Source organism: Odocoileus virginianus, chromosome 4 (assembly GCF_023699985.2).
Source record: "Odocoileus virginianus isolate 20LAN1187 ecotype Illinois chromosome 4, Ovbor_1.2, whole genome shotgun sequence".
In the NCBI taxonomy this organism is placed as follows: Eukaryota; Metazoa; Chordata; class Mammalia; order Artiodactyla; family Cervidae; genus Odocoileus; species Odocoileus virginianus.
This window is the reverse complement of record NC_069677.1, coordinates 48,178,798-48,192,280: the sequence shown is the minus strand read 5'-3', so window position 1 is coordinate 48,192,280 and position 13,483 is coordinate 48,178,798. Positions and strand designations below refer to the sequence as shown.

The 13,483-nt window shown below is 37.6% G+C and overlaps 1 protein-coding gene across 1 annotated transcript in view; it reads left to right on the top strand.

Moving 5' to 3' along the window:
• The first annotated feature begins 1,510 nt into the window (after positions 1 to 1,510).
• Positions 1,511 to 13,483, top strand: part of LOC110130659 (schwannomin-interacting protein 1) — an 846,110-nt gene continuing 834,137 nt past the window's right edge. Inside the window, exon 1 of the mRNA XM_070466509.1 lies at positions 1,511 to 1,621. Coding sequence (XP_070322610.1) covers positions 1,613 to 1,621 — 9 coding nt within the window. The 5' untranslated portion in view covers positions 1,511 to 1,612. The remainder of the gene's footprint in view (positions 1,622 to 13,483) is intronic.

The window sequence follows — 13,483 nt, the reverse complement described above, 5'->3', positions numbered from 1 at the left end:
TGCAGCACCAGCTGGAGTGTCTCATTCACTATGTATGTGTTGAATGGAAAGATGAAGCAGATGGCATTGGAGAGATAAGAAAAAAGACTCCTAGACAGAAAGGACTGGCCCCTGAGATGTGAGGAGGCTGGGAAGTTTCTTGGTCAATACGTGTTTATTGAGCCCGGCCATCTTCAGCTGTCTTGCCATCGACCCTCTTATTAGTATACATAAACACTGTTCTGCCCTTGACCTCAAGAGTTAAAATAATAAATAGCTTAATTGGTCCTCATTAATTCTACTTTGAATTTATTACAGATAAACATGGCCTTGAAAAGAATCACTCCCACACTCAGCCCATGCATTTTATCCCAAGCCTCCCAAAGGTGTATGGGTAGTAAAACAAATAAAACCGGCCTCCCACCTCCGCCCTCCCATCAACAGCACATTTGCTATCGAGTCCAGGCAAATGGCCATTTGCAAGGTTGGATGAGTAGTTAAGCCACACAGGCACAATGTAATATGACAACATTCTTCATGGTAATATCGTCCTTCTCCTCATTACATTTGAATATAGATTGCCAGCGTGCGAGGCTTCCAACCTTGCTCTCTATGCGTGAGCTGAGGAGTTCTTCAGACAAGGTGAAGCCCGCGTGTGCTTCCCAGGAGTTATTAGCCTATTTGTAAGCCTAAACAAAATCACAGCTATTGTCTCTAAGAACTTAATTTGCCAAAGCTCTTTTCTTCCCATCCTTAATTATGTATATATTTATAGACTTGAGCCACCTGCTTGCTTGGTGCTCATGTATAACCGTATCTCTTACGTGGCACTTAATGGCTCAGGGCGCTTCCTTTATACTCTCTTTGCTTCAAACTCTACATTTAAATATCTGTACTCAGCTCAGCTTCTGAGTATTAAAACATTTTTCTCCACTTCCTTGAAAAGCTGCAAACAAACCTTTTCACATTTTATCTGGACCAAACAGTAGTGGTGTTACACAAGAATCGAGAACTCTGTAAGTAAATCTGTGTGTTCATATGACTAAAATGCATCATAAAAAGAAGCAATAAATCCAGTTTTCTACATAAAAGGAATTAGATTTTCCAGTTTACCTCTGCATTGGGATTAATAAAATGTGCAACAAGTAGCTGATGGAATGATCCATTTGAAGTTTGTAAAGGCGTCTTGGGAAGCTGGCAGGAGTAGCCTTTTTGTTTTTTTCAGAGAAAGGGTGCCTGTTAATTTTTTGATTCAGTCTTGATCCTGAATGGCTGTTTTAAAATGAGCTGAGAGACGGCTACCTGCCCATTTCTGCATGGCTGAGCAAATTCCCCCGTAAATCCAAGTTTCTCTTCATTTCCATCACTATACGTCTCCAAATTACAGAGAATTCATTCCTGAGCTGGAGAGGTGCCAGAAGTTTCTCATCTAGCTGTCTGTGGGCTGCCTTTTTCTTTCCCCTCTTTGAGGCTTTCTGATGCCTAGAGTGAGCTCAACTCAAAGGTTTCCAGCCTCACACTCGCCTCACATTCCCCCACAGTCACACCGAGCTCTGGGATTTGGAGGAATAACCGCGTGCCAGCATCCGATTCACAGGCTCCTTTTACCTGCAGGTGTTCCAGAAACTTCAAAATGCGTCTGGTAATGTATTTGCTCCTCTTAACATGCCACTTTGGCATGCATTATATGCAGCTGCTTATTATTTTTTTAAAAATCTGTCTTCTGAATAACATGCATGCTAAAATGTTAAAGGGGGCTTGGAGGACAGTGTAAGCTTAATTAATGCCTAGGTGTGTGTGTGTGTCCTTGTTAATGTAGGCATGTTGACATAAATATGTATTATTTATGGACACATTTGTCTGCAGACAGATTTCACTAAAGGGATCTCATTGAAAGCACTACTTTTTCTGTACATCCAGGTTTTCTAATCAGATCTGTAAACATCTCACACGGCAGCAAGTAGAGGAAAAATACGTTTTTCATCCCTATGCAAACGGCATGTTTTAGGCACCTTTTTGAAAAACCCTCCTTTCTTTCTTAAAAAAGGTGGTGTGTTTGTGTATGTGTGTGTGTGGGCAGGGACTGTTGCGTTTTTGAAAATTTGGAGAGAAGAGTTATCTTGCTGCTGCACGAAAATTTCTACCCCATGTTACCTGTCTTCTTAAAACTCAGTAATCACGGAGGGGAAGAGATGTGGTTCTGCTTCAGAGTAACCCCATGGGGATGCTGAGCTGCAGTGTTCAGCAGGCATTTTAGGCACTCTAAATACTGGTGCTGGAATAATAAGTAGATGGGGTAAATTTGCTATTGCCGAGTCCTGCTCTGTTTCCTGGCTTGGAGAAATTGCATTCACACTGTACATTTAGGATGTGCATGTGTTTATTGAACTCTAGTAAAGCAGCACGAGCGTGTGGGCTCATAAATCACATCATTTCTTTGCCAGTACTGGGTGCTAGCTTCTAAAATTAAGAAATTATTAGCAATTAATAATACATTCAGCATCCCTTGTCTCATTGGGTGAGATTTACATCCTGGGGACTTGCTCTTCTAGTTATAGAGACAGATGATTTAAGGTTCAGACTTAATTGCTATTTCAAATCCTTTAGCTACAAAGATGCTTGCAGTACTTTATTTAAAAGACTTGTTTTGAAAAATGTGTATGTATATTTCTCACTGTGGTGGTGAGCTAATTAGGACTGTAATGTGCTATGCATTTAAGATAAACAACTTCTCTTGAGTATTGCTCACTTGTAGAATAAGATTTGCTTTCTTGTCTTCATATTGTAATAATTCTTTCACTTTGCATTCTGTTCTTGCTGTTTGAGAGATCAGTAATTACTAATTGTTGTGAAGATAAGAAAATAATGTAGCAACTCAGAATTCACAAACAAAAGTAGGTTGAATTAGCAGTTTTCTGAGAAATTGAATGAAGCAGATTTTCACAAGTGAGTTTCTAAGTGTACAGTAGGTATTGATATTTGCAAATGGAAACAAATATAAACTTGTTAAGTATAACAGGTTAGGATAGTGTTAATGCCATCTTGTTGTAGCTACTTACCATATTTAAAATGAGGTAGTAAACAGGTTAATTATTTTATATTGGTTATTAATTACTTTTACTTCATGATATTGATTATAGACAAATTAATTTTGATTTGCTTTGAATTTGAGATGACTGTAAACTTTGGTAAAATAGCTTACTGAATTGTAACAGTGAAAAGATATATTCTTGAAAATTAGTGTGAAAATCACTGCTACTTTTTAGTGTTTGAGATCTAATGTTTTATCACTTATACATCTGTATACTCACAGAGGATTATGTGTATTTCCAAAAATTTTGCATAAATTTTAATACTTATTTTTATCAGCCATGTTCAATTCATAATTGCTCAAACAGTACAGTAAAAATGCATTTCATTATGTTCAAATGGTTCCTTGAAAGAACATATTGTATTAGAAGCCATTAAAAACCTGTGTTCCCTGTTAATGTTATACTTGTGTATTGTTCTATGTGTAACTGATTTTAAGTATTATTCATTTCCAGTATTTAAATACATCTAATATTATGACCTGTTTGATGTAGAAATCTTGTCTCTGAATGTGAATAATTTGATGAAGGTCTCAAATTGAATGTACAGGATGACTGAAGATTTAGTACTTTTTTTGTATGTATTGCAATATGCATTAATGTAATATACAAATATTAAGCTATGTAAAAACATTCATTGCATTCAACCACAATACAAAACCCTTTCATCTTACTTTTGAAGTTGGTTATTTTGTTTGAAGTCAGTTTCATAGGCATACAAAGAGGTTTTATTTTTCTGAGTTTGTGTGGCACTGTATGGCAACAGGAAAACATACAATGCCACTTTGTAGGGAATATTATGTGTACCAAATAGAGGAAAGAATGCCACATTCGCCATCTGTCTCTAATTATGATTTCCTACTGGCTTTTAGATGTATCATAGATCAGGTCTTTATTTTATAAAACAGATTTATCTTACCTATAATACCTAAAGTGATTGTAAAACACTTACCTCATAGAATAATTTCTCTGTTGTATGACTGAGACTGTCTTATGAAACATTTCATTTTTTAAGGTTCACATATAGAAAGAAGCTATAAAAATATGATTTGTGGACTGACCATGCATCATGGCTAAAACATCCATCCTTTAAGTAAGCATTCATTGAGCATCGCTTTGCCAAATCATAACCTGGCATTGAGTAAGTGGGTGGGTGGGGTTGGGAGGTCTTAAGAAAGAGGAGATGCTTTCCTGCTCTTTTGTTATTACTAATTGGAGAATATTTCGCCCTACCTAGTTTCAAAATGTTTCCGTTCTTAGAGTCTGAAGTAGAGAGGAATGATCACAGTTGGGGCAGACAAGCCAGGGAAACTGGAGAAGGTGAATTCTCAACCAAGTTTTGAAGGCAGTTATTAGCAGCAATTGAAAGAAAGGAGAGAAATAGGCATTTTGCATGGATGGAAAAGAAATATGAGAGGAAACAAACCATCTCAGAAGGAAGAAAGGTGATATTATATGGGGAAGAGGAACCACATTGGGAGTAACAGCAAGAGAAATTGAAACAAAAAGTACAGAGGTGGGTATGAAGTATTTCAAATTAATCTTTACTAGCCTTATTATGTCCTATGGAAAATTCTTTGAGCCAGTGAACATTTCTTCTATTTTATTCTGTCAACCTCTGTAAAGCAGCATTTCAAAATCTATGCAATAATATTAATATTTCTTAAACATTTACTCTGGGCCAGGTACTATGCTAATACTTTAAATGGACTATCTCATATAGTCTTCACTGACTAATTAAAATATTCATCCTATATATGAAGAAATTGAGGTACTGAGAAGTTCTGTAACTTGTCTAAGATTATACAAGGTCAGAAATGGGTGAGCTGGGATCTGAACCTAGACTCTGGAGCCCCACCTTCTAACCACTACACTTCAAAGCCCCTTCACTTCATCTTAGCTCCAGTTCCAGACTGGTGTGACCAGTTGCTGACTAGATGTATCATTTAGGTCCTTTGGTAACAAATGCGGAGACAGAATTACTGAGCAAGTATTTTATTGGAGGGTAAAGATAAAAGAGGAAGGAAGCAGAGCTGTGCAGAGAAAGTCTTCAGACTACAGTGCAGACACAGCCTCTTCCAATTCAGGGACGATTTCCAAAAGGAAGACTACCTATTAGAGGAACCCCACATTGGACAGAAATGGCCAGGCCGAGTACCCCTAACCTGCTAAACCACTGACTGGAGATTCCCAGGAAGGAAGGGCATGGCTGTGTCTCAAAAGTTGAGGCCATTCCTGAATGTTCTGTAGCTGGAGGCTGTCCGCTATCTCTGCTTCTTGCAACTCAACAGCAAGTTCTTTTTTGAAGGGTGGTCTGTGATGTGCACCTCCTTGGCTGCCAAGGTGATGTCTATACAGAATATACCATCGAAACTCAGGGTGAGGCAAGCTAGGTACACAGGACAAAGAATTTAAGGAAGTGTTCACTTTCAGGGTCATGCAAGTGCAGGGCATGGCCTAAGAGTGAGTGCCTCCTTAGTTCTACACCCTATGTGCGTTGCTTGTCTCACCCTGATCTTCCGAACCTCAAATTCAAGACATTTAGAATTTTGCTCAGATTCTCTTTTTCCTAAACATTCCCTTCCTTCAGGGAGATCCATGGGTCCTTGTATCACTAGCGTCTACCATCCAATCCAGTTCAGTCTCTCCACTGCCAGAGCATCATCTGAGTTAGATGCAGCACCGATTTATAATTCCAACACTTAATACTGTTAATTGATTCTCTATAGCCTAGACAATAAATCCCAAGCTAATTGCTGTGGCACAGAAAGACCCTGTATGGTCTGATCTGATTTTGTGGACAGTGTGGACTCAGAGCTGGAGGAAGTTCAGTACTCCAGCTAAGGAATAGCGGAAGTGTTGATTTGTATATACAGAAAGGTTGTATTTGATTTTGGGGTTGAAGGATGGGTAGGAATTTGTAGAGTTGAGAAGCTATTTCATTGTGGAAGGGGCAGAATGAGGTGATTTGGGGTGATTAGGGGAATGAGCAACTTGGCTGGAATATGGAAGATATATAAGCAGTTAATGGGAAATAGGCCTGGAAAAATAACTCAGAATCAGTCAAAGAACTGTAGCCACGGAGCTTAAGTTTCCCCCCCTGAAGGTTTTGGAGCAGAAAAGTGACGTGATGAAAATGATCTGGTATGAAGGTGATTGAGGCCTTGGTGTCAACACTACACCGGATGGAGAGCGGCCAGGAGTCAGGGAGATCAGTTAGAAGGGTCTTCTGGTATTCCAGGCAAGAGGAGATGGATTCTTGAACTCAATGTGTAAAGAATGGAAAAGATGTGGGAAAATATGCAGTAAAGGTGAACAGGACTCCAGGATTAGTTAAAGGAAGGGGTTCAGGGAAGAGAGTACTCAAAGACAACTTAAAAGTTTGAATTGGGTTCCAGGAGGCTTGGGTATGGGAGCCAGAAACGAACAGGGGGAAGCTTTTGTTAAGGGAAGACAGCAAGGGTCCACTGGCCGTGTACATGATGGACCATCCCATTGATTCCCCCAAACAAATGACATACAAGTCTTTCATTTTTGTCTCATCTCAGGCACTGCTTATTCCGCTTCTCAAGTTTTGACTAATATTTAATTCACTGTCTTAATTCCTTGAACAAAAGATTAAGGTATAGAAGACAGAAGTTGTGTTTATAGACACCAACTATTCTGATAGAACTTAGGTTCCTTTTTCTAAATTCAACTGTGAAAATACCTGTTTTGGACCCACACAGTTTCCAGCAGCCAGTTTGAGTGAATTATTATTATTATGCCTTTTTTTTTTTTTTTTTAAAGAAGGTGTCTTGGTTTCATATACACCTGATCCTGGCCAGTAGGACCAGCCTATCTCACTGACAGTCTTTGTTCATGGGGTAGATAGAAGAGCTAACTTTGTCTCATGAGATGCAGATATCTCCTCATAGAGAAGACCTGAGCCACCGCCTCCCACAGGAACAGAGGTTATTGATTTAACATAAACAGAAAAAAAGACTAAATTTCTTTGCAAATAAAATTCACATAATATAGGATTATGATGCATAATTGAAAACCCAATTTTCAGTGAAAGGGAAATAATGGCAAAGACATAATGCTAAATAAGCTTTAGGTACAGAAATGATAGTAGGTTTTTTATGGATTTGCAGTGTAATATGAGGAGCTCAAAGCAAATATTTAATTGCCCTTAAAACTGAAAAGCATAGTAAAATTTGCATTTTCTTTCAGGCTTGCTTATTTTACTGTCTAGTGCAGGAAAATACTTGTGGTAATATTACATTATCAGCTGTAGTGTACAAAAAAAGTAAAACTTTTAAGAACTGACCAAATTGGCCTCCAAAGGCTACTAAGTGGCATATACAGACAAAGTGGTGACTAACAAGCAGTGACAATCAAAGATAAGCTCTGGTAATATGTTTGTTTTGTGATGATAACATTTTGTGATGATGCCCATTCATAAATAGGGCTACCAGACATAGAAATAAGGATTTATGTACTCTGACCTCTAGAATGTAACTCTATGTGAGTAGAAATCTTCTCAGTTCCAAAGGTAGATGTGGATATAAATTTTCCTGATTACATTAAACAAGAAGTAATAAGACTGCAGCATGAAAGGGAGGGATCTATCTGTGTGGACTTGGGTAATTCTGTTCTGTACTCTGAACCTTCAGGGCAGCAGTCTGTACTGGGCAATATTTAATCTTCATGACAGGCTAAAGAGCTAAATACTATTGGTACTACTCATTTTCCAGATGAGGAAACTATGACCAGAGAGGTTCAGTAACTTGTCCAAAGTCACACAGCACACAAGCAGCAGGGCGGATTTGAACCCAGAGCCTGAACTCACACACACTGCACTGGTTGTGGTGTGTGCGCATAGAGCAGTGATTGGCTGGCTTTCCCACCTGGAAGCCTCTTCTCTGAACTCCTCTCTTTCTTGCAGCTCTTCTTATTTCCCTTGGCTCCTTTCTGTATACATTAAAGAAGTACAGTTGTAAACTCAGGAACCAGCACCGAACTTCATTTTCTGATGGACTGATAGTGAATTGCTCACTGAGATAAAAATATGTTGCTGCCATAGTCGTGATATATGTTGCTGTAGTGTGAGCGTCCATCTGCTTCTCCTCACCCAACTATGTCACTTTTCTTAAATGGGCTTTGTTGATATTTGGAATTGGGGAACCTTAATTCTGCCTTCAATTTTGGTCCACACTGAACAATTTGAGCTCACTCTTAATGGGAGAGGGCCAATTGCCACTCTGTGATCACATGCATGGGATTAAAAGTACATGAACATTCTAACCCTGCAGAAATCTGATGAAGGAAAGGTTAAGTGTGATACAGCCCCAGGTAAGCTCTGTTTATAGCCATCAATGACTCCAGGTTAGCCTCCTTTATTGACATATTTCATTCTGAAGACGTGGTATAGTAAAATGAACACAGGCTTCAGAACCAGACATGCCTGAGTACAAATCATCCCTCTGTCATTGGAGCAAGTTACTTTAATATCTTTGAGGAATGGGGATAATAGTTTGTATTGCCATGAGGACAAAGTAGTACAGTATCATTTCTGGCATAGAATAGGTACTTAACAGATGTGTTTAGCTCATCAATAGGAGTAGACACATAAGTGTTTATAAGTACCTGACTCAGGACTCAAACTTCCTCAGTGCAAATCTGAACTCTGTCATTTAGCAGCTGAGTGATATGGGATAAATACTTAATTTCCTTGTGCCTTAGTTTTCTGGTCTCTAAAATGGAAATAATAAAAGCACCTTCCTCTTAGAATTGGGAGGAGGATGCATGACTTAATCTAAATAAAGCACTTAGAGCAGTGCCTCGCATGCAGGAAGCTCTCCATGAGTGTTAAGCCCCCTCTTTATGAGCTTCAGTTCATTTCAACCTTGTTTCTGCTCAGAGCGAGGAGCCTGGCCATTCTTTACTAAGTAAACTTAAGTTTCTTGGTATCTAAGACCTACAAATATGTATTTTAAACCAGTGTCCACTGAATCACAGATATCATGCGCCTAATCAGCCTAGTGGTTTTCTTATACAGTCCACACCCATTGCTGGTAAAGGTCACATACTGATTGTAGGGGAAAGAATAGATTAGTACAGTCAGCTTGAGATGCCAATCTGTAATATCATCAACATTTTAAATGCACCTCTCTTTTGGCCAATCAGTGTTACTTCTAAGAATTTTCCTAGAGATGGTCTCATATCATTGATCAAAGGCGTGTGGTAGAGTCATTGCTTCCAGCATTGTTTGTGATATTAAAAACCTTTAAACAACTGATTATATATCCAGAGAAAAAGTTTTAAGTAATTGATGGTATTTCCATGCAATGGAATACCGCAGAGGAGATTTTAAAACTGTTAGGGCCATATAAGTAGATAGGAAAAGCTGTACAAACATACTTTTAGGAGGGGGAGAAACACTTTTCAGAGGAAAACCTACCGTAAGAATGATACTATTTGTGTTAAAAATAGGTTAATGTATTTATATACATATTCATGTGCTTATTTAATCATAGAAGAAATTTCAAAATATATATGAGTAACTGTCAGTAGTGTTTGCCAATGAGAAGTAGAAATGTGCATTGAGTGAGCATCTTTACCTTTCACTGTATGTGTACTATTTGAATTAACACAGATGTGTATTACTTTTGCAATTTAAAAAATGGTCAAGACAAACTCCTTTCTTTCCCCTACCACTAGATACTAGTTTTTAAAAAGATTAGTCCTTCCTACAAGTATAATCCTAAACTTTGGTATATTTTTGAATTATTGAGCCAAATATCATCCTGAATTAAAATAGTATGTGTATCAACTCACTGCCAAAGCTCCAATTTGCTCCCAGGGAGCAGAATACAAAATTACTAAGGAGATTTCCTAACATCAAGTCACAGGAGAGCCTTAAGTCCTGTGGCAAAAATTCCTGTTATTTGAAAGTTCATGCACTTAGAGAGTAAACATTAAATCGAAGAGCATTAGACGGGAGAAGGGAATGTTGAGTCAATAACGTTTCCTCAGGACTTGTTAAATTGAATGCTAAACATGGGGAAACGTTACACTTGGGTTTTGTTTTGTTTTTTTTGCATTAAGATTTTTCTGTATTTCTAAAGCTTCTGCTCAGTCTTCTGCAAAATGCTATATAAAAGTTCCACTGCTTTGGGGTTTCAAGGGCAGAAATAATTTGCATGCAGGGGTTAATCAAGATTCCTTGCTCTTTGTTCTTTTAAAAGTGCTGGCACATACATTGTTTCCTTTGATACTCACAAATGAGGTATTTAAGACAAGTATTATAAAGCTCATTTTCTACATGAGGATGTGAAGTTTGGAGAGGTTAAGTGAGAAGCTGAAGCCAGTCAGTGTGGACCTGAACACACGAGGACCCTTGGTTGTATCTTGGGTATCCTTGCCACCATCTAGAGCAGAGCTGTGAAGCAGAATCACTACTACAATTGTGAAGTCAGTTTCGTATTTTTGTGAAATCACGGCTCTTCTGGTTCTGGAAGACCTAGGAACGCCCAGTTGAACTCCACCGCCCACATTGTGAATTATAAATGTGCTCATTTGAGTGATTAAGGGACATCTAATAAAATGCAGATGGATCCAGGTTCCCATTTTGATTCTACCCCTTGCTAGCTATGAACTAGCTATTGTTCCCTCATCTATCAAAATAGAAATAATGATAGTATTAATCTTCCAGGGCTGCTCTTAAGAGTTTAAATAAAATAATGTATGATGAGTGCCTGACAGAGTGCATGAAGCATAGCAAAGGGTCAATACATACAACTACAATAATAATTATTAATAATATTATAAATAAGTCAGCGTCCTGGCCAGTGAAGCAGACATGGCTCCGATAGAGGCACAGATTTTGTCCACCTGGAGGTGACGGCAGGAGCTACATCCCAGAGCGGGCACCAATCAGTTTCTTTCCTTTTGAAAGAGACCTTTGTGAAACTGCAAAGAATTAAGCAACAGCAAAAAAGTTGCCTAAAACTTCACTGAGCCTTAGTGCTCAAGAAGGGGCTTGATCAAAAGAGACTGCCCCTAGATTGAAACAGAGTCCATCAGTTTCTGATCCACAGTGAGATAAGGCAGGTACAAAGACCCACTCATCCAGGGCTTTAACAAAAGGATAATCACTTCCCCTAAAAGAGCATTCTTGCCCTGGGATTTTGTCTTCAGTCTTTTAAATGTCAACTTCTTAAATCAGATTTTAGGGGAAATCCAGAAGGCCAGAACTCAGAATCCACACAATGAATGATAAAGGAATCTATTTGCTGTTTAGCTTAGAAGTACTTTACTAATTCTTCTTTTGAATTTTTAAAGCTTATTTTCCTTTACTATGCAATAAATTTATACTTACTGCAGAAAATATGCAGAATCAAAGCATAAGGGAAAAAAGTCCTTAGAAGCATTATTCCTATTTATTTTGGTATGTAGTTATTGAAACTTTTATAAATAAGTATGTTTATTTTTATAAAACTGTGGAGCACTAAAGAAATAATTTATGGCCTTTCAAATCCTAACAGAATATTATGCACATAGTTCCATGTGTATACATGTTTTTCTACAGCTTCGTTTTCAATGGTTGCATAGTATTCTTTTGGGTATTTCATTATTAGCTAATATTTAGATATTTCATTATTTAGCTGATCTTCTGATGTTGAATGCTTAGCTGTTTTCCTTCCTACACGAAAAATTTTCTTGAAAAATCATTATATAAATCTTTAATTATTATTAAAATAATCAATTCCTTTAAGTGGAGTTTCTAGGTTTAAGTGTAAATGCATATTTACGGCTTTGGTATCAAATTATCTGCCAGATAAATTTTGTCATATTAGTACAAGAGAGCATCTAGATCAGTGACTATTTAAGTAAACATAACTTCTATTCATTTATTGTAAAATAATACAATAATGATTAAGGGGCATCTAATAAAATCCAGATGGATCCAGGTTCCCATTTTGACTCTACCCCTTGCTAGCTACTTACTAGCTATTATTCCCTTTAAACTAATCTGTATTGTTGTTCCAATAATAGAGTACTTTCTATTAATACCAATATCTCATTTTGGTTTTGTACTCCAAACATAATATATCCAAAAACTAGTGTGTTAATTGTACTTGAGAGGTTGGTTATGATATCAGTGTAATATCATTAGCTTTTGAAAGAAATGTTAGAACAGAAAATGTTGAAATAATTTGGAGGAAAACTTACTACAAGCAAACTTACACTGGAGCTAATTAATTCCACCCACATATCCTTTTTAAAGTGTGAGACTAAGACAATCAAGAGTGTATAAACCCTTCCACTGTGGTTATCATCACCTCAGTGTTCTCCTGCCTGATCTTTTCTGTACTATGCTAGGATTCACAGTAGAAATGTGAAGATTGGAAACTTTTCAGTAGGAATCACTCTTGATGACACCAGCCTTGCTGTCAGAGTTAATTCCTGCTGGAAAGAAAGCATCTGTGTTAATGGTCTAATAAACTGAGTTAGTGTTTCAGCTTGGCAAAGGATTAATTAGGGGAAGAGAAATTAACATTTATTTGGGTTCTTTATTTGACAGCCCCTTTATTATTACATTATGGCAATTAATATTCCCTATAAACCTATGAGGTAGGCATTACCAGGGGCATTTTACAATGAAGGAACTGAAATTCAGTCAATAAAGTGTCTTGCCTAAGACCACAGAGCTGGTGAACTGCAAAGGTGGAATTTGAGCCTAGATTCCCTGCTTCTAGAGCCTGTGTTCTTTATACCACTTCTTCTCACCAGCTACACAGCATGCCTGACTATTCCTCTTCTAGAATATTCATTGTAAGCATGAATACACTTTTAAACAACTAAAGTTCAGTTTCCCTCTTAAAAATCAGTATGTTAGGCAGACTTAGAGACTCAGTCCACCTATAAATGCTGTGTTTAGTTAAGGTAATTTTGTAGGCCAGAAATAGGAAGTTCACTATCTTGTCTAAAAAGATATCCTGGGACAGAGGGGCTCTGGGTTTTTTAAGAGGCTCAGTAATTATGTTCAGTGGGAGAAGAGAACACTGTTGCTTTCTAGAAAATTTTATTTTTATATAACCACCATCTACAAATGAACATTTTTTTTTAGTGTGGTCCCCCAAATCCTTATCATTTCCATCACTTTTCTCTAATAGGATTTTGTATTTTTATCCTTTACCCAAATATTTAACTATTCTAACTCTTCTGCACCTTCTTGAGACAGCTTCTAAGAATGAGGAGAAAGTAAAATTTTATTGGAAATTTTAAACAGTGCCTGTGTACTAGACTTAGCACAATTTTTTTGCTTAAAAAGATCAGCATTGTCTTACTGAGAAGGATTAAGTAAAAGAAACCTGTATTTTCTGTCATGAATGAATACCCTGATTATCTCGCTGCAGAAAGGGCAA